General features: G+C 38.3%; 1 protein-coding gene across 1 annotated transcript in view; it reads right to left on the reverse strand.

The window, feature by feature from the left end:
• The window catches only part of LOC115769196 (neuronal acetylcholine receptor subunit alpha-7), a 39500-nt gene extending 25474 nt beyond the window's left edge, over positions 1-14026 (reverse strand). Inside the window, exons 1-2 of the mRNA XM_030713900.1 lie at positions 12916-14026; positions 3204-3343 (exon numbers count right to left, since the gene is read on the reverse strand). Coding sequence (XP_030569760.1) covers positions 3204-3343; positions 12916-13846 — 1071 coding nt within the window. The 5' untranslated portion in view covers positions 13847-14026. The remainder of the gene's footprint in view (positions 1-3203; positions 3344-12915) is intronic.
• Between the last annotated feature and the right edge of the window lie 8152 nt (positions 14027-22178).

The following is a 22178-nucleotide window of genomic DNA, read 5'->3' on the forward strand; positions in this document are numbered from 1 at the left end:
ACACTCAGTTGCTCAGACAAACTTTACCTTGTAAGCCCTTTAGTGGGACTTAGCAACAGATGTATCCCCTTTTTATCGCTTTCTTATCTTCCAGCAGTAAAAAAAAGTCTGTTTTCTTCGACTCACTGATGGCGCCTATTTAATATGTTTCTTATAGTAAGCGCTTAATTAATTATTTGTGCTACCTTATTTATCTGACAGTGGAGTAGTTTTAACACCCATTTAAAATCATCGCGAAAAGACTCAATTTAAAAGCCAGGAGTGACAGATATCCGATGACATACACAACCCATATCCACCATTAGCTCACATATGGGCTTGTTATTATTGTAATTACTTTTGCCTTTGACCGCCTATCAAGACACGCATCATTTTCTTCTTCTATATACTAAATGTCAATACTTGAATCGTTTATGGCCGCACTTAAGAAGCTGCCACATTGATTGCTTGCATTAATTGCGGCACATAAGCGAGAATATTTACATGCAGTATGCACCATTGTGCGTTGCCATATCTAAGCAATACGTAACTTGTGCCTTGAATAAAAACTTTAAGCACCGCCAGCTTGAAGAGAAACCTGCCAGCCACATACTTTGAGATGACGCGCTGACACTTTGCACAGAACATAAACTTTACGACGAAGTCGACAGCAGCAGGAGCAACAGTTCCCCTTACACTGCTCCCCGCCTCTCCTGCTGTTTTACAGGGTAACCAATGGCAGTGTTAACACCCCAGCCAGCTCCACTGTAACAAAATGACCCGATTTTCGCATTTTTATGCCTGGCACAGCGACTGTAATTGCTGTTGCTGCTGCTGCGTTTCGAGTGTGCGTGCTGCAGTTTTTACTGCCAGCAATTTTTGAGAAACAACAACAACCACAACAAGGACTGACAAGCAAGAGAAATGTTGTAAAAAATGCTCGACCAGGATATGCCCTGTGCTCAGCTGCGTAATATCATAAAGTTATTACTACTTTTTGCTCAGCTCCATACTATACTAAATTTATTCACACAATCATTTTGTTTTATTTTTGATTTTGAGTAAGCACATACCAAAACTTAAGATTTTTTATCTATTAAGGATGAAAATATATAAATCATCAGTGCATGATGAATGAAAATCTAACTGCTAGGCCGAAATGAATAAGACAATTTAAATTAAACCTGATCCGGGCTTAGTTTACACACGCGCATATAATGAATTTGGGTGCTCTAGCTTTTAATGCAGAGAAGCTTTTTAATTGCCAGAGAAGAGCCTAGGCTGAAATCGATATATATCGATTCAAAGAAAATAAATGAAAGAATCGATCATTTTAAGTTAACTTGACCGGGGCAAACTCTACATACTGTTATATGTCGACATTCGTATCTCCAGTTATTACACAGAAACAAGTACGGACAGGTATGCGAATATGTTTACATTGACTCATTTTTGATGCTGGTCGAGAATGCTTAAGGTATTCAACGATGCCTTCATCCGCTTGCAACAAGCATTCGCACAAAATGCATTATTCCCCTTTCATGTCCATATTAAATGGGTACAGGGTATAACAAGCCAGTGGCCAAAGCATTGTGCCGCATTCGTTTCAACTTCATTTTGCAGCAGCAACAACAGCTCGAAACTTGCAGCTCGCACTTCATTTTGGCTCGCAACTTTTATGTGTGTGTTTTTAGCGGCAGGTGTGAACAACACACGTGCAAAATTTTATTTATTCATTTTATTTGCATGCCACATGTGTGAGTGTATGTGTGCGTGTGTGTGTGTTTGAAAGCTTTGCAGCAGGTTTTCTCTCCCGTGTGTGACTTTTAGCGCGCGCCAGTGAATGCGCAGTTCTAGGCCTATTTTTATGCCTCGAGCAGCAGCTATCCCACTGCACCCATACATTCAACTTGCTCCCCTGCAAGCCGCTCCCCTTACTTCTGCCCACCACACCCCTTTGACTGGCTGGCTTTCAGGCGCAGTGCCTTTTGTTTGTGCGCTCCATTTTTAGTTGAATCCCAACTTTGCGCGGGACACCCGCTTGGCAGGCAGGCAACAAACAACTTGCACACACACATTGAGAATCTAATATGAATTGAGGTTGTCTCACTAACAAAAGCAAACGCCTCGCTCTGACTTGATATATGTATAAATGTAGCCACCTTTGGCTGCCCTCTACGCAACAGAAACTTTGCCCCAGTGAATGCAGCTTGCAATTCCTGACCCTCCCAAGCCCCCTCCCACCGTTGCACAACCCATGGCAAAAGGTGCGAATGAGCCAAATGCCACATGCCACATGACGTTGCATGTAATTTGCTCGACACTCGCCTGGCTGTCGAGCTGGCAGGATGTGTGCGTCCTGTCTACATCCAGGCCAGTCAGCCAAGCAGAGAACTCAAGCCAAGCTGTCATTCAGGGATCACACACACGCACACACGCACACACACACACGCCAACACTCTCCCACACACTCACACAGACACATAGGCAAATAATTAAAATTTCACTTTCTTGGCAATTCACTTTTCATGCACAGCGGCCAAAATGGTGTCATCAGCTTTTGTCACCTTCGTTTTATTTTAAACGACAAACTTTCACTTTAAGCCAGTTGCTTCAATGCGAGTACCGGAAAATAAGTGGATTTTGCTAGTAGCCAATAAATTTTTAATTCAACTAGCAAACGATATTCAAGCTGCTTTTGAAAAATGTAATAGCGAGTGGCGTTTTGACTTAATTTTTAAGCCAGTTACTCTAAAACTGCAACTTTAAGACTTTCAAATTGTAATATATGTATAATAAATTTTCCCAATTTACCGTCCTCTGCTGGGTATGGCCGTCATTGATAGAAAAGAGTACTTCTCTAAATTTTCTTAATTATCTAGTTTAATAGGTTGAGAATAAATGTTGTTTAGTCAGACGGACATGCCACTAAATCAATGCACTTATTTTTCTTTCTAAGCCATTCAACCATGTAAAATGTAATTTTTTTTATTTCCTAACTGATTTCCAGCCACAATGAAACGTTTAAGGATACAGCACAAAGCAGAATTGGGAAATTCAATGACCTCGCAAAAATGTATTAGAAAATAATTTCAGTTTAAGCAAACTGTTCCTATATCATAAGTTGCTTTATAACTCCATCACTAAGATCTCTTAAATTTTAAAATATTCTAGCATCATATTTAGTTATATTGCTTTACATTAGGTAATTTGCTTGTACTCACCACATCGATAATTTGCATTAAAGTTAAACCAAAGCTTAATTGTAACGGGTCCGACTCGTTAAGAACCGGACGTTCTAGTGTATTATATGGATCCAATAGATCATGTAACAGTCTCTTTTCATGATATCCTGCTAGGCAAACTGCAAAAGAAAAATGAGAAGAAGACAATGATAAAAGATGAAAATTAGTTTTCACACAAGTTCCGAATGCAGGCGCTTATAGAGATACAAAAAAATGGATAAGGGTGGGTTAGTTAGGCTGCGGGCTTAGTTAGACTGAAGGTAGGTTGTAGTGTTGGGTGCTCAGAGCGCAGATAGCTGCAAGTGTTTGCCATTTGCCATTTGCCATTTCACAAAAGCACCGCAAATCAACATCAATAATTCGTGCGGCAAATGGAACAAGAGACAGTAGACTAAGGAGAGGGAGAGAGAGGCGTAGGGGATTGCTAAGGTTGCTAGTATAAAATGGGTGCGGAGTTTGACTCGCAACTGAAATTTATTGATATGCAAAAGTTTACGAGTTTCTGGTTTGGTTTGCAACTTGGCCAACTGATTCGATGCCTGTTGTTCCTGTTTCTATTTGCGAGCATGCGGGCAGGCGGGCAGTCGGCACCAAGATGAAACTTTTGCGCTTTTTGTTAAACATATGTCTCTGTGCTGCCTCCACCCAAGCTACCAACCCGCTGACACGTCCCTGTGCCAGGCTGTCTCTCTATTGTTCTGGCTGGCGCATAACAAAGGGAAACTTTTATTGAGCCAGAAAGTTTTTAACATACAAATTTTCTTACTTGCCTGCTGCTTGGACGACTGCTCGCTTTCTTGGCGATAATAAATTGGCTCCGACAAACACACGCACGCACACCCCCACACGCACTTACATAGTAAAGAATGAGAGCAGCAAGAAAAACACTCACACGCCCCGTTATTTGTCTGCCGTCGTTATCGTCGAATTATTTATGCATGCAACCGAACAGGAAAAACTAGAAATACTCTGCACTGCGCTCCTCTCTCTCCCTGCCATTCTCACTCACTTTCTCAATTTGATAATTTCTCAAGAGTTCTTTGCAGTTGCGGATCACAAGTTGCCTCACTTTTCCCCCATTTTTTTCCATATTTTTTTTTTGTGGCATGCAACACAGCGCACAATGGGAATTTCTTGCCACTAAGTAGCATTCAGTGTCGGATTTGTGGCATGAGGCAAGTGCAGCGAAAATTGTGGCAGCGCTTGCTTGAGAATTCATTTTTAATGATTGCCACTTGTGGCGCCTGGCAGAGTGTGCGGGGGCGGCAGAGTTAATATCCTGTCCATGCTGTGATGGATTTTCATGAGGTGCCAGAGCCCAGGCAGCAGCAAAGTTGAAGTTTGATAATGGCATATTGATTACAGTCAGACCCCGTGCTCAGCATTAAGACGGGCAGGACTGCATTTTAATTGCACTCGATTATGATGCAGTTGTGAAATTAAAACGTTTTCGAGTGTGTAAGCATGAATAGGGGTAGTTGGGCTTGGGATTGATTTTTTTGCGATATAAAATAATTTAAATGGAATTTGTATTTGAGGCTGATTAGGATAAATTACATGCATAAACATTGTTCTATTAATATTGACTGATTTATTCGTCTTCAAATTTGTGTTCAAAAATCTTAGACAATATGAGAATATTTAATATTTAGCTACGTAGAAAATGATTTTAAATTAAATAAAATGTTGCTTAGACTGGTTAGAGACAAGAAGTAACTGGCTTTTTACGAAAGTTTAGTTTTCTTTAATGAATCGTAATGTTACTTCACTTGCTCTCATTATAAAAATAATAATAAACAAATCATTTTTGCAATGTAAAACAATGTTGTTTTATATTATTACATTTTCCATTACAATTGCAGCTAGAAAACATGTATTTTATGTATATAATATGTTTTAACTTTTTCTTGACATTTTTGTGCCTGTTAAGAAGTTGTACTTTAATTTTTAAGAACACGCCAACACAGAACCCCCGTGCGCTTAAATGTAATAGAACAAGATTTGCATACAAAATGAACACCTTACAAATTATGCACATATATTCTATAATTTGTTTTCTGTTGTTTTTTTTTTTTGTGCTTAGTTTTAATTCGCCTTTAGTCTTTTGCCAGCACAACGTGCCCGCCGCTGGAAAATGGAAAAAATTCTTTTATTTCATTTTCTAGCACGTTTGCATATTTCATTCTCTTTTCGCGCGTTTGCGTTGCATTTAAAATTAAAAATTCTTAAACAAAATGCAGCGCCCGCAAGCGTCGCAGCTAACGAGCACAGCTGGCTGACAATGGAGGGCGGGCGATGCAAGCGGGCGGGGCCTCGACATGGGCGGGGCATGGCAGCTAAGCCTTTAAGGCAAAGCATTGACATCAGAGCACAAAGCAAACAGGCAGCAGCAGCAGTAGAAAAAAATAAATAAACAGGGCCAACGTCTGATGAAGTGTCAAAATGAATGTAATAAAAAAACAAATACAACAAGAGGTGCGAAAGAGAAAGCCTAAAGAGAAAGAGACAGAGTGAGAGAGAACGAAGAGAGGGGGACAGAGTAGCGCAACTGGATGAAAGCGCATTGTATATTTAAAATCTACTTTTACAGCTGAGTCGCTTCTGTTTGTTACACATTTTTATTTGCATTGCAGCAGAGCATAAAAAAATATATAGCATACTTTTTTGGGCAACGCTTTTAAACGGAAGTGCAACTAATGAATATGCAAACGGATTCTTGAATTAAATTTACTTTTACTTTAATTACAATGAAATGCGAGCAGGTCAAGCAACGCAAATTCTCTCAAAAAAAAAAAAATAAATAAATAAATAAATAAAAAAAAAGGAAAGACATAAAAGAAACTCTGGTTTTCAAACTAAGCCCTCTGCAGGTGCGTAGACCTAGAACAGACCTTTCCATACGGCTGAATCCTACACTTAACAAAATGAACCGCATAAACATAAATCAGAGATTTATTTACAGAAATGTTTACTATTCAAAACTTAACTTTAGTCCAATTTCAGTTAATTTTCAAATAAGAGCAAACCTGCCAGATGAAAATTTTGAATTATCTACTCACATATATCTATAATACCTGGCAAGCCTGGCAACACTTTTACGCTCTTTTGGGAATTTGGATGCGCTCTTAGCTTACCCAACTTAATTCCTATAAAACTGTGCCACATTTCTCGGATCGCTGGTAGAGGCTGCTTGAAGAACTTCCCAAAATTTCTGACCTATGTTATTCCGCAAAAGCCTTAAATTGCCGTCAGCACTGATGTTGAAATAAAACTTACCTTAGCTGATCACAAAACTTTCACAAAACCTATTGATTTAATTTTAAATATTATTTTAAAAATTCGATACGACTATCATAAAGTATTTCAGTACTAGCCGCACTAAGCTAACTTTACTGCAGGTACTTTTGATAATCGTAAAAGAGCTCGTTAACGTTTCACATCTGGACTTCCCAGTCAAGTTTTTTAATGAAACATTTCTTTTTAGTCCAATTTGGATTGTGAGTTCACTCCTTGAAATTGACTCATTTGTAGCTTTACTTAATATATTCACTTGCCACACTTCACACCCAATAATGGCTCACATGGCTGGGACAGTTAAATGCTCTAGTCATGGCCTGTTTTGTGGCCTTAACTTTTGGCAGCGACTGTTGCCACCATAAATTGCGGCCATTTTGAAATGCCTTTTCAATGGCTGCACTTCCGTTAGCTGCCTTTTGCTTTTGTTGTCCTTATTGTTGTTTTTGGAGGCTTCGCTTGTTTGGCGGCAGGCCGCATAAAATTGCAATTTTATTGCAGTGAAGCATGAAAAAGTAATTGCTATTTCACAAAGCCAGCGAAGCCACAGAGAGCAACAACAAAAGAAACGCTGCAACAGCTGCGCCAGGACAACATGGCCATGCCGTGCCTGAGGTTCAGGATGAGCCCAAGTCAGTTGCCTGGCCCACGACCGCAAAGCACAAGCCAATTTAATGTGCAAAGAAAAAAAGGGAATAGAAAAATAAAATAAAATACAACAAAATTGGTTACAAAATGCAGTCGCCTACAAAAGCGGCAGCAGGCAATAATAACAAGAACAACAACAAGCGGGAATAAAGATTGCTCTAGCAAGTCAGAATCAGAATACTCTAACAGATCTATAAGAACACTGAAAAGCTATAGAGTATATAAATTTTTGTCTATTTACATAGACTGGCTTATATGAGAATATGAATATATGATATGCAAAGCTGTTGACTTGTTGTAGAAAGATTAAGGCAATAAGTAATTAATATAAATATATAAACAAGACAAAACAAATTTAATTGATCGACGTTTAAAGTAAAATTTCGCCTTCTCCTACAAAACAGAAAAAAGGGAAAATAAAAAAAAAATATCCAAACTTGTCTTTTTCTGTTTCAAATTTTGGACCATACCGATTTCCATTTCCATTTCGTCTATATATTCTATTATAATAAAAAACAAATAAAAGGGTATATTGAGATGCGGCTAGAGTCGTAGACTTTTTGAGTTAGGCTCTATGTGCGTGTTATGCTTATGTTTGATTAGCTGCTTAATCTCCATAGTTACTGTAGACCTCATGATGTAGTTAAAATACCCTAACCTGCGCTAGTATCCTGCAAAGAGCTAACAGTTCCGCCATTTGGCACTCGTTCTGTCCGTCGATATTAAAAATTGAAGCGAAATGAAAACTGACGCGGCGCCAAACCACTTAAGCTGCTAAAAACCTATACATAAGGAGTGAGCTAAAGGTTAAGAGCGATGCTGAAGAGGGAGTCGGCTGTGACGGGGCGGGGCGGTGTGTGAGATGGTAGGTGGTGGGTGGTACATGGTTGAGAGGTCACGGCGCGACTCGTTAGACTTGATGGCCTGTCTGATGAGCAGCAATGTGGCCAGGAGCAGCACAGTAGGCACAGCGGGACACAGCACCACCTGCTAATGGCTGTGGGGAAAGCTAGAGAGAGCAAGAAAAGGAGAGAGGGAGAGATAGAAAAGAGCAAACTGAAGCTGGGCATTTTAATAGCGCCAAGGTGACGCTTAACCATTCAAAGCTTAATTTATGCAATAAAAATTCCAACAGTTAGCTAAGGGTGGTTGCACACACACACACACACACACACACACACAAACACACACACGCACACGCACAATCACACAATGCCTACACCCTAATTGGATACAGCTGGTAAAGGAACAGAGTATTTAATTGCTTATGACTAGCTATTTTGTTTTTTTTGTCCTCCGATTTTTTTTTGTTCTATCTTGAAACGTAACCTGAGACGCAACATGGCTCAAAAATGGTTACAAATCGAAAAACAGCAGGGGCTTGGGGCGTCGTTGTGACAGCAAATGCCGTTAAGTGCTGAATGAGGGCTGGCAGCATCCTGGGCGTGGCTGGCCATCAATCAAACGCCTGTGTCCACTATTCAAATTATGAATGCTATCATATTTGATGATTGATTTCAGCCCAGAAAAAAGTTTCGAGCATTGTGTGGCGCTGAGCGGCGCAAGGGGAGGTATTCTCTCTCTGTATGTATATGTGTGTGCTTGTGTGTGTAGAATGTTTGTGTTTGCGCATATGTGTGTGTGAGTGCCAAGGCAAATGGCTGGCATGACATTCTGTTTTTCTTTCTTGTGTAACCCTTTAGCTAATGATGGAAACCATATGACATTTAAGTGGAGCGAAGCGGAGATGAGACGTAAGGAATATAGATTGATAGAGCCTACAACTGAATGGCATTAGATAAGCGTATGTTTGCATTTACATACACATATTTACGTGCAGTTATATTAAAACTGTATTAAGCGTAGGGATCTAGAAACCCTGGTGGATTAGGTAATGACAGCAGAGGTGATGCTTTTGGTATAAAAAAGGAATTTTATCAGGTGTAATAATTATAAAATTAGATTAATAAAAAATAACATACAAGAGAAATTTTATGTTAGTTTATTTAGTTCTTAGAAAGAGGTGAAGTCAACTAGATTAAGAAATATCTTTCAGATACTTGAGTAACTGACAGTAATACTGTAGCTACAAGGAAAGGACTTTCAGTACCTTTCAGATACTTGAGTAACTGACAGTAATACTGTAGCTACAAGGAAAGGACTTTCACATTTTCTTCTAAAACAGGGGAAATATATATTTTGGGAGATATGGGAAAGAAGTTTTTAAACACTGGTAGACTTTATTTCACATACCAAATAATTTCTTATCCTTCAACTAGTCCTCGAATTTAAACTGATTTATAATTAAATCGATGTAAGTAAAGTAAAATGTTTAATTGAAGGTGAAGTCTATCTTATATCAGAAAATCGTTATATCTTAAATACAGAGCCTTAGACCTTTTAAATTTTTGAAATATAAATTCCAATCGAAGACCTACGAGTAATAAATTTTCACAATATAAAGTTCTTTTCTCCATAGCTATTAAATTTATAAAAGCTTATTTAAGAATCAAATGCATTCTTTAATATAAAATGTTTATCTTCGTAACTATTAATTTTATAAAAACTAATTTAATAAATACATGTCTAATTTAGCATGCTTTAAATAATTTATAAATTTCTTAAAGAACAAGAAAAAAACGACATTTGGCTTATAAAAACTTGATTTCATATGATATATTTGAAAGAAAAACTTCAGAGCTTGGCAATTTAATTTAAAGCTTAAATGGGCTGTCAGTTTTTGCCAAAATAGTACAACTCAACTGTATACTTTTTTTGCAAATTTGCTATAAGTACTTCGCGATTCTGTTGTATCTTTTTTTGTCACTAAAAATTATTCAACGCTCTCAAGTAGATGATGAAATTATGTACTTGCCATAATGCAAAAACTCCGCATCCCTTGTGCTTCCCCCTTTCACTTTTCTGTTAGTCCCGTTCACTCATGTGACACATTTTTGACATGCATAAGTATATCACAACTTATATTTTAAAAAGCTAACAATTTCCTCTTACTTTTCGCCCCACTCGCTAGTCCATACTTTCTCCAGTGTTTTGGCTCTTGCAGCTCGTTAGTCAGCGGCAACAAGAACAAAATAGAAGTCATTAAAATCAACTTGGTCGCTTTTATATGGCCGTCAAATGGCCAAAAATTCTGAAAGTCTTGAGGTCTTGGGGTCTTGAAGTCGTGAAGTCTTGAAGCATGCTAAAAAGCTTTCCGTAGCAATAACCGTCATAACAGTGGCACTTGGCTGGCCAACGGGGCGTATGAACGATGTCATAGGGCAGTTGACACACAAACGCACACTCGCACAAACGCACACTCACACATACACAGAGTCATGCATATGCAGCGCTGTAAGCGACGTTGACGTTGTGCAAAGTTTAAATCTGATTATCGTTCGCAGCGTTGTGTTGCGGTACTGTGCGGCAGCCAGGGGGCAAGTTACACAAACACACATATAGCAGCACAATATGGCGTAACGGAAACGGAAGTGCTGCCATAAAATCATAAACATGCACACACGCACATGGACAGCGACAGTTGCCTGCATGAAACATGAACTCTCGCCCGGGAGACAACGAGCGAGGGGTAGAGACGACAACTTCGACTGCAGAGACAAAGAAGTTTCCACACACACACAGGCAAACACATGTATATAAAATATATGTGCGTTTGTGTGTGTACGTGATCATATGTTTTCATAGCTGGCAACAACCGCGACACGCAAAGCCCAACAACTTATTCAGGCTTGGGGGCTTGGCGGTTGGCGCTGGCGTCGGGTGGCAAATCAACAAGGCAACACTTTGCAACTGCTGCACACGCCCACCAGCCCCCAGCTACCCAACACCGCCCACTTCACCTAAGCCCTTCTGTGCCCATTAATAACCCCAATATGTGTAAGTGGCAGGCGGCGGCCTCAGCTGTGCTCTCAGCCAATACATTCATAACCTGCTGCTACACCTGTCATCCGAAACACCCTCCCCCAGCCCACCCGCCCCATCAACACCAAAAATCTCCTTACTTTGGCCCCACAGGGCTTAAAAATTATTGTTGTCAGGCCAAAGAATTTGTAAGCTGCTAATAACCCATTAAAAGGCTTTTGCCAAACTGCACACAGAAATTGCATAGAGAAAACCAAATAGAAAAGCCGCTGGCAGCTCAGCTGTAGGGCGTGTTGGAGCAGCGTGCTGGGCGTGGCGCGACGGGCTCAAGTTCTGCCAGTAGAAAATGTTTGCTACACATATTTTGTGTCATGCCAAGTTGTTGTTGATAAGGCGACACATAACACTGTTCAACATGAACAGGCGACATAAACATACAATTTATCAATTTATTTTAATTTTTTTACCTAAATTTAAACCAAATAATATGTAGTGTTAGTGCGGAATAGCTTTACGGACGCTTTTTATTTTTAAAGCCTACTCCGTTTCTTTTAGTTAATATAAACTCATTTTAATAAACCATTATTCTTGCTGTCATTTGAAGTCTTTCCGCATTGCCAATTTTGCTTATATAGAAGCTTAATCTTATTTCTAACTTACAATATCTTGCAGAAGTTATTAATAATTGTCTTTTTTTATGCATGTTTCTTTCATTTCTTATCTATCTTTTTAATGAACGTTGTATATTTTTTTTCTTTTATCATTCCAATTTCCCATTCATTTTTCCACCCACTGCTTTTTACTTATCTTTTCTTTATTTCATGATAATTATTTCTTAGATACATTTATAGCTTTCTTCCCACACATTAGGCTGTCTAGCCTTCTATTTTTTACTCTTTTGATCGACTCTTTTTAATGAATTACTTTTTTCTTGGTTTTATTAAGCAGAATATTTTTATGTATTTTAAATTTTTTCTATTATATTTATTATTTCATTGCAAGTATTTATCTTCCCAGCTTTCCACTTTTCTGTTGCAAGTAAATGTTAACGCAATATTGCACTCTACATATTATTTTATTATATACGATTATAACTCCTACAAATTATTCGCAATCATCTTATATTTTATCTCCTCTTTCCCCTGCCTTACTTTATGATTCATACCAAATGCTTCAATTCGCTAGAATTTCCTTTGTGCAAAGATTATTATACAGCATACTTTTAAGCGTTTTAAACTGTCTATGCAATTCATTCAGGTGGCAGCCCCCCTATCGCTGTCTTTATGCGGCTTGCCAGGCACAAGAAGAACAACAACAACAACAAACAGCCCTAGGCGCAGACGCTTTCAAGTGCCATAGACAGCCAGGCAGCAGAGGCTGTGGCTGCGGCTGCGACTGAGGTTGTGTCTGGGTCTGAGGTCGGGCCTCTTCTTGTTGCCATGTTTGTTGTTGTTGTTGTTGTTGTTGTTGTCGGCATGCTTCACTTGAAGCTGTCGTAAATGTCACAACTAACAAACGCCCCCACAGAAAAAAAAAAAAACTAGAAAAAGATATTCTGCCCACTCTTGAGTGGTTTTATGTGTCAAAGTGACAATATGTTGCCGGCGTGCATTATGAAGTTGCTGCCGCAGCCGCTGTTGCAGCTGCTGCTGCTGGCGTGCAGCTAAACAATGCACCAGCTTGTGCGGCAACAGTTGCTGCCAAGTGGTTGCGACAACAACAATTGCAACACACTCAGCAACGACAAGACAGACAGACAGCCGTTTGCTGCTGCTGTTGTGGCTGCTGTTGTTGCTGCTGTTGCTCGAGTGTTGCACTTGTGCTGGGTATTTTGATAAACGGATAATTGTTGTTAAGGGGCACTTACCTTTAGCAGATAAATTCAAATATATCAATAAAAATATCCATGAGTGTTTATTAAGTCCGTTGATTAGAAGTGTGGCGCTGCTACTGTTGTTGTTGTTATTGCTGCTGTTGCCGCTGCTGCTGTTATTGTTGTTGCTGTTGGTGTTTCTGATGCGCTTCCAACTGTGCAGCAGCTGCATGCCAATGGCATTTGCATAGGAAATAATGGCGGTGGTGCTGTTAGCAATGGCTCTAAGCACTGTTGCAGCTCGCTGTTGCAGCTGCAGCTGCATTTGCCACAGCCTCAGCGCCGGTAGCAACAGTTGGAGTACAATGCCAACACTAATTGGCCAAAGGCCATGAAATAAATTTATGCTGTTGCTGTCACTGCTGCGCTCTAGCCAATATGTTGCTGTGGTGCTTTGATTGCTGTTGCTATTGCTAAATGTTGCTGCTGCTGTCACTGCTGCTACTGCAGCTGTTGGTTTTCTTTTTCGACGCCGACGTAATCTTTGCCTCTTTCGTGCGCACAGTCTTATGTTTGTATGTGTTGCTTGATTTCTGCCGGCTCTGGCCGCTGACAACATGTTGCTGTCTAGCTGTTGCTGTTGCTGCCGCTGCTGTTGTTGCAAGGCCCTTGCATTATGTAGACGGGCGCTGTCGCTGGACACGCTGACTACATGCTGTGGGTTTGTTGTTGCTGCTGCTGTTGCTAATGTTGTGTTGTTGTTGCTGTTGCTGTTGCTGTTGCTGTTGCTGCTGCTGCTGCTTCTGTGGTGTTTTGTACTTAAGCTCTTTAGTTGCTGTTGAGTAAGTTGGTTTTTGGTGTTGTGTGCTAATCTAAAAGCCAGTTGTTGCTGCTGCTGCTGCTGCTGCTGTTTTTGGTGCTGTTGCTGCTGCAGCCACAGCTCATCATCATCAACTTCACTCAGCTTCAGTTGCGCATTTTTCATAGTCTCTTCGGTGTTTGCTGTTGACGTTGCGTATATTTGTTTTAATCCTTTTGTTCCTTTCCTCTTTTCTCTTTTTTTCTGTGCAATTTCTTATACAGTTTTTCCTTCTTTTCGAGGCTTACATTGTCTCTAGTTCATTTTTTGCTGCTGCTGTTGCTTAATATCTCTTAATTTTACAAAAATTCTTAATTTGTTTTCCCTTTTTTATTTTCAATATGGCGAGTATATGTTTTATTGTTTGCCCTTAGCTGCAATATTTTTTTAATGTTATTTTTTTTTTGTCGTCTTTGTTGCTTTCCTTTCTTATTTTGCTTTCTTTGTTTGTGCTTACAACCCAAAGAGTGTGTGTGTGTTTTTTTTTTCAATCTTTTTCTTTTTCTTATAGTTAAGGTTTTTCACTTCAGCTTGGGTTTTAGTGCATTTTCCTTGTTTGAGCGACTTGTAAATTATTATTTTATACCATTTTGTCAAGTTTTCAGCTGTTGCTTATAAAATTTCCTTTGTTTCCTTTTTTGTTTTTTTTTTTTTTTTATAGTTGCTATATGCTAAATATTTATTTATTTTTTTTGTATACTTTTTATATATTGCGCAATTTAAACATTAGTTGCTGTTGCTGCTGTTATGTTTGATGCTGAATTTGGTTTTGTTGTTGCGGCTGTTATTCAATTGCAATTGATTGCAGTTTCTAGATGGCAGTGCTTTGTAGCTATTTGCTATTGTTGCTGTTGCTTCTTATTGCTGTGGCAAGACGGGCCTGTAAAAAACAGAAAATACACAGATATTGAAATATTTCAAAATATATTTAATTAAAAGTTGGGTATCCCCTAAATGCGTACAATACAAAAGCTAATAGAATTTTACTAACGGACTTTTCTTAAAAAATGTTGTGTTTTGAAAATGACAATAATACAATTTAAATTTGTTTGTAGACCTGAGCTTAGATATTATGATATAAGTACAAGAAGAGCAATCAAGCTTGCTCGATTTAAATAGTTACTCTTCAATTATAAGTTCACTTTCACAAAAAACCTATAGTAGCCACATATCCATAGTCATATCTGAATGTTCTTCTATTATAATTTATCTTATGTTTTTTTAAGGCCGCACCACCACTAAAGTTCCAGAGTAATTTCTGTTTATTTTACACTCTGACCTCAAAGCTCTTCGATTGTGCCTCGCAGCTAAAAACCCTCAAACTAATTATGTGATCTACTTCAGCAGCTTTGAGTGTAAGCTACTTGAAAATATATTTAATTATGGCCAGTTGTTGCATTGACAGCATTTCCAATTGCTCAACATATGCAGAATATTGAAGCATTTAGAACTAAATGCCGAGCAGTCAGGCCAGAATGTCAGAAATGAGTGAACAAATGGAGCGTATTGTTTCACAACCAATGAAAATCAGTAGCATTAGTATGGCCGGCAGCGTGAGGGGCGGTTCGGTTCACTTTGAGTTTCAATTACTGCTCAAACTAATTAGTTTTGCTAAAACAATAAACCCAAAACATTTTGCATGCTAATCGCTTGGCAGGAATTTGTGCAGCTGCTGCCACAAAGTGAAGCGGAGCCGTTAGTCCTGGGTCCTGGTACTTGTCTGACATGCTGGTCAGGACAGGCAGGCATACTTATGGCAGGCATGCCAAGCAGACTTTTGGTCTGCGGCTCGCATAAATAATGCGCATGCAAAACGATAAACGCACAAGTGCATCCTGGACGCCGAGCGTATCCTGTCACAGTATATGCACACGTATCTGTGTGCGGTTGTGCGTGTGTGTGCAACCAAATGACCAAAAGCAGCAGCTGCAGCAGCCTCCAGGAGCCTCTAGCCTGCACAACAAATGCAAATGCTAAACTTTCAAAATGGGTTTTCGTTTGGGGCACCAACGTTGACGTTGATGGACATGTGCGGGGAATTTGTGGCATGTCCTGCTGGGGCAGGACACTTGACATCCAGCCTGAGCCGAAAGGCTTTATATGCATATTCATAACCAAAACTTGTTACATTCTGCACAAACACAACTTTTGCATAAGAAGAAAGCCAGCAAAACCAGGCAAAAGCTGAGCAGCTGCAATTACAATGGGCCCAAGAGAGAGTGAGTGAGAGGGGGTCTACTTGAGCCTGGCAAAGAGTTTGTAGGAAGGAGCTTCAAGGGGGTTTGTAAAGGCTTATAGTACTCTCGGTATATAGTCGATGCAACTGTCAATTGTTTTTGAAAAGCGTATTTTTAACCACAAAAAGAGCACTGGGCAGCAGGTAGAAGGAGCAGCTAAGCACTTAGAAAGAGTTAGCAACAGTTGACAAGCTAAAAACATAAATGGAAGGTTATTTTTGGATTGTCGAAAAATATGTACAGTTTTAGATATGTAAGAGCAAGCAATACTATATAATCCAAGCCTTCGATAACTTAATTTTAATTTTAAACTAAATATTCTTAAAGAAAATACTATATAATATGAAGCTGCGACTATAAAAGGATTTTATCTTATAATAAACACCTTTATCGTGAAATCTTGGTAAACGAACAAGTTCCAACTACAAAAACTCATTCATTATATCAATACTTCCTATAAAACAAACGCACGACATTAGTGAGGGAGCTATTATATGTTTGGAAATTATATTTAAATCCTTCATATTGGACCAATTGGAAGTAATATTAAAAAGTCACATGTACCTCAATTTCAGCTAACCAACTTTTAAAGGGTAGAAGCTGTGAAAATCAAAATTTAGCCTGCTGCTGTCAGCTGCAGGCGAAATTAAAATAAAATGAAAATAGTTTTTGCCAGTAAACTGCAAGCTGCCTTTGAAAAATGTTATGCATCTTCTGGCTGACACTGTAATATGATAAATGTTTGAACTCAAATAGTTCTGGCAGCAGAAGAAATGCATTGGGCCAGGGGGGGGCTTTTGTTATGAAATGCGATTGGCTGTCAAAAAGTTTTATGCAAATATTTTGTATGCAAATCAGTTTCTGACTAATAAACGAGTGCATTCAATTCGATTCTGCATAAATGACTGAATAATTTGCCAAAGATTTTATTGATACAAATGTGTGTAAAATGTATATTCATGAATTGTAAAACAGGCAGAACTTTATAATCGCATTATTTTCTGAATAAAAAAATTCAAACTAATATTGGCTGCTTTTCTTCCCACATTTATCTCGCACTTAACTAAGTCTAGTGAGTTTTTGGCGTAATACCCACTAAATTCTTTCTTGTCACATGCAAAAAACAACTTGAAAACTTCTGAACAAATGGCTGTGAATAAAACCTAGCGAAATTTGCGCAATTTGTCATCAAGTTTTCTTCAGTTTTTTTTTTTTTGTTTTTTTTTTTTCACAAACGAATAAAGTCTACTTGAACAAATATTCATTTTCTGACACTGTCGCCAGTACGCGAAAAATATGCCAAGAACAACAACATGAGCAAAGCTAAAACATGGCTAAGAACATTTTGCACATAATTCTTGCCAGCCGCAAAATAAAAACGAGCCACCAACTTAAGAGGAAGGGAGAAAACCCAAAATAACAAAAAAGAGGTTCCAGTCGGGAGCTTCCGACTAGGGTATACCCTGAACCCTCTTATTCCCACACAAAATGCAGTTCGCGCAACGAGTTCGTTTGAAGTAATAAAGATAAATTAAAAAAAAAGTTCCCTTAGCAGGGTTCCAACTCGCAACTGACCGCATTACTTGCTGACGACTCTACTCATTATCGGAAACAAACTCGACCTGCGCAGGCACTAGGAGGACCTACAGCCAAAATTTCAAGTCTCTAGCTCTTATAGGCTCAGATATCCTTGCGTTCATACATACGACCAGACGGACGGACGGACAGACGAACAGACGAACAGACGGACGGACAGACAGACGGACATGACTAGATCGTCTCGGCTGTTGATGCTGATACAGAATATTAATACTTTATGGGGTCGGAGATACTTCCTTCTGCCTGTTACATACATTTTAGGGTATAAAATAGGCAAAAGAGGCTCGTCCAGGCAAAGGCTGAAAAAATTTTGGTGCACACAAAACGAATTCATAATTCATTGAGAGAGAGGGAGAGAGAGAGGGAGAGAGAGCGAGAGAGAGAGGGAGAGAGAGAGAAAGAGAGAGAGAAGGGCGCAAAGCGGGACGAACGGGCTGCGGTAAAGCAACCGGCCTCAGGGCCTGGGACCTTAGCTAAGAGTTCTACTGCCTGCCGTATCATTTATACCATGCAGCCGTTTTTTTTAACAACCAGGCCGAGTGTGAGCGTGCGTCTGTGTGTGAGAATATATACCCTGTAAAAGCATAGAATCGGTATGCGACGGCAGTAGCAGGCAACTTAGAACCTAGTACAGCTATAATATATTAACAAATTAGCTCAATTAGTTCTGACATAATATATATTTAGTGTGCTCAACATTTAGAATATTTTTAAAGCAAAAAGCTTTATTGCATGAAAACCTAAAATAGTCGCAGTTGTTTGAAAATATATGCAGACATTTGAGAATTTTCTATTAGCTCGGAAAACCTTTTATCGCAAAGTGACAAGCCATGTCGGATGAAATTTTCGGTATATTATCACATACAACAAATAGAAGTTAACTTAACACCTTTTTTAATATTAATGAAAAATTCTACAATAAATTATAAATATGGTATATATTATTTATTATTACATATATATAATATTATTAAATATAATAATATAAAATATATATAATATTTATAATAAAAAAATATTTCTAAATTTTTCTTATATTTTCACACAACAAGAAGTTGAGCTGAGGATCGATCATTTCTTATGCCAAAAACTTCAATCCAAGCAAATGAAAATCCAAGAAACTAAATAAAAATAAGTCAATATTCTCAAAACACAATTATTTTCTAATATTGAAATGAATGTAGGGTAACTCGCAGTCTTAGCAGTACAACAACATAGTTGTTTTCTTCTTTTTTGTTTCAACGATGAAAATTAATTTGCTCACGCGCCAGTCGAGAGTCACCTCGCAGTCGTTGCCTTTTGAAAATGGTTTCATCTGCAATGCGACGCGGCCAGTTGCCACAGTATCCACATTTCAAATACCCCCGCTGCCACCCTGTTTCCTAGTAGAATGAAATGTGCGAAAATGGCGTCCATTTGATGCACACAATTTGTGCGGCGGCAATCGCATAAATTTCATAAAATTTCATGAAATTCCATACATCAATAAAACGGCCAACGAATGCTACGAGAATGGACTCAGAATGGGCTTCAAAATTTCATTCTCTTGCTTTTATATATATGATGGCCTGTGGCGTACACTTTAACTGATTAGACAGGCCAAAAGAAATCAAGAGAGTGCGGCAGGGAACAACGCACAAAAATAAAATTATTTGCAACTGCATTGCAACATGCGGCGTATGCGCAATATTGTTTGGTCCAGTGGGCAGCCAGCCAAAAAATTGAAATATGCACACAACTTGTTTGGCCTTTTTACCTGTGCTCTCGAAATTAAATATATATATATTTGTCTCTCAGACAACTGGCAGCCAACAGAGCCATCAAATTGCCTCTGTGTGTGTGCCCCACCAGCAGCTGCAACAGTCGCGCATTTTTGTTATTGCACCCCCGCGTGTCGCTTGGCCGAGCTCCTTATGCATTTAACATCTTATTTTTTTATTTTGACCAAGTTCAATTGCAGTTTAAACGTTGTTTTGTGCTGTCTTCTTATCGTTTGTGGTACACTTAAAAGTCCCACGTCTGTGGTCCTGACTGTCGCCTTTGGCTGCTGCTGCAGCTGATGGCCCTCAAGCAATTTTGTGAGCAAAGATTTGTCCAAACAAACATATTTGTGAAGTTTTGCGGATAAATTGTCTCGTAGATAGCGGGGCCTTGGTAGTATTTTAGAGACGGCAGTCAAATAGCCGAGCATATTGTACGTATACATATTATATGTATGAATCATGTACAATATATATAAGTAAATTAATTTCAATTACTAATATTTTTAATGCATGTCTACATTTTAATCTTAGTTTATATATACATATACTATATATTTGTAAACTAGTTAGTCATTAATACTTTTAATGCAGGTCTACTTTTAAATCTTAGGTTCATTTTATTTTTTTGGTTAACATTTCAAATTTAAAATCAGTAAGTTCAAAATATTTTTTAAACACTGAAAGGTAAACTTGATTCTAAAATTGCCGCTGGAAATTACGTTTTTAGATTTTTTACCTACAGAAATGATCATTATCTAGAAATTCGTTTATTATTTTCATGGATCAACATAAACTTTTTTTCAAAACCCAACAAAATAACCTTAAAAACTTACTATATATTAGTTGAATAAAATACTCATATAAGTTATTTAGGTATATGCACACATTTCAATTTTCAAATAAGATATAAATAATTAGAATCAAAATAAATAACACGTTATGTATTTAAAAACATTAAAAAAGTTAATATAAAATATTATAAATCAATACCTGCTTGTTCTTCAACCTTATTAAACTGGCTCACAGAAGGTTTCTACTAAGGCTTTTAACAAATCGTATTGAAAGTTAAAAACACTAACCCTTAACCCAATGCCAATAACAAAAGCATTCCTTGAGGCAGATAAGGTAGATCAATATCTTAATTCAAGCTCGCAGTTGTACAGCCCCTCCTCGAAAATAATAAGTTAAATAATCTACCCGATTTATGCCAAAATATTTATCACTTGCCTTAACTATAGCATGATAAGAACCACAATCGACCTCAGCCACTAAATTTTCAATACATTTAAGCTGCCAACTCGTGCCAAGATTAACGCCATGTCCTTTGCTGCCAACTGTTAACACTCTTCTGTCCATTTATATCTGCCTGTAACCCATTTTCCAAAGAGGCAAACGCAACACAAAAAATAAAGAAGAAATGTCAACATTCTGAAAAGTTCGCACAAAGCGAACCAACAACAATAACAACAAACGAACCCTTTTCCTTGCTATCGTCCTACCGAATTAACTATAAAGGATTATATTAGCAATATTTTATGTGATTTCTTAACGGTCTGCCACCGTGCCCCTCCATAAACATTTTCTGCGTGCGGGCAGCCAATTGACGTGGAACAAAGCGACGTGTCCTGTGCAGACCGTGTGCCTATGCCATGTTCCCAGTGTCCTGATAACATCTTGCCACAGCCAACAAATGCGACAGTGTGTCAGTTGGCATGTGTGCGGGTTGTGTGTATGTGTGGGGGAATGTGTGTGTGTTGGAATGTGTGTGTGTGTATGCGAGAGGGAATGTGTATGAGTGTATCAGAAAACTCGGACTTTGGCCATTATGGCATGTAATTTATATTGGGCTTTTGGATTTTTACTTAGGGAAAGAGAGTTCTTCTTACTTCTAACTTTATATGGTGTCTTATATAAAAACTATATATAAACATATTGTCTTGATGTATAATAAAAAAAAGTTTTTAAAAAATGTAGTCTCTAATTATTTGATACTTCTTTGAGCTTGTAAAAAATCGATGAAATATAATTTCCCTACCTTGCAAATTGGCGCTTAATATAAAAGGTAGCATGAACTTAATTCACAGAATTTACAGAGCACCACAGAAAGCATATAAATACCTACTTTTAACCTCCAAATGGAAGCTGAACCAAGCTTCAAGGCATTTCAATTACACATATAATCATCTACATATTAAACGAATAGTAAATTTGTTTTTAATTTTAGTTATGACACCCTGTATCCTTATAATTCACTTATAGATATTATATCCTGCAATGTCTACCATAATCACCAGAGGGTATCTTTCAGTCGAATAGTATATATTTTCCAAAACCTTTCAATTAAATTTAAAGATCCGCTTATATATATAGTAGTATTTCCGACAGGGTATCATCTAGTCGTCGACTCACGTTTTGCATTTGTATTTTTTCTTGTTCTTGGGATCAGGAATTACTGTTGTTGCCACATACTATTATTTTTTGCGCGTTTTATGATTTTTTTAGCTTGCCCGCTCTACTTTTATTCTCAGTTGCATTGAAAGGGGTCTTATTTTTTTATTTTTTGTGCTCAGTTTGGGGAACGGGAACTGGACTATAAGCTTCTTTGCTTCTTTACGATGCACTGTTCTTCACATTCTTTCTCTCTCCCTACCTCTCTCTTACTCTCGTTTGTCATTTTATGGTCTGGTCCATTAAATTGGCCATATTTTTGCACATAAACAGACGCTGCAAACGCATAGTTTACGCGCCGCTTGTGACCCATAGCCACTCCCTCATTCCCGCCCACATGCGACACTAGTCAATGAGCTGGAAGCATATTCTTTCGGCATATACTGGGCCCACCCTTAAATGTAGTACATA

This window comes from Drosophila novamexicana, unplaced genomic scaffold (assembly GCF_003285875.2).
Source record: "Drosophila novamexicana strain 15010-1031.04,08,12 unplaced genomic scaffold, DnovRS2.1 tig00004549-arrow-arrow-pilon, whole genome shotgun sequence".
In the NCBI taxonomy this organism is placed as follows: Eukaryota; Metazoa; Arthropoda; class Insecta; order Diptera; family Drosophilidae; genus Drosophila; species Drosophila novamexicana.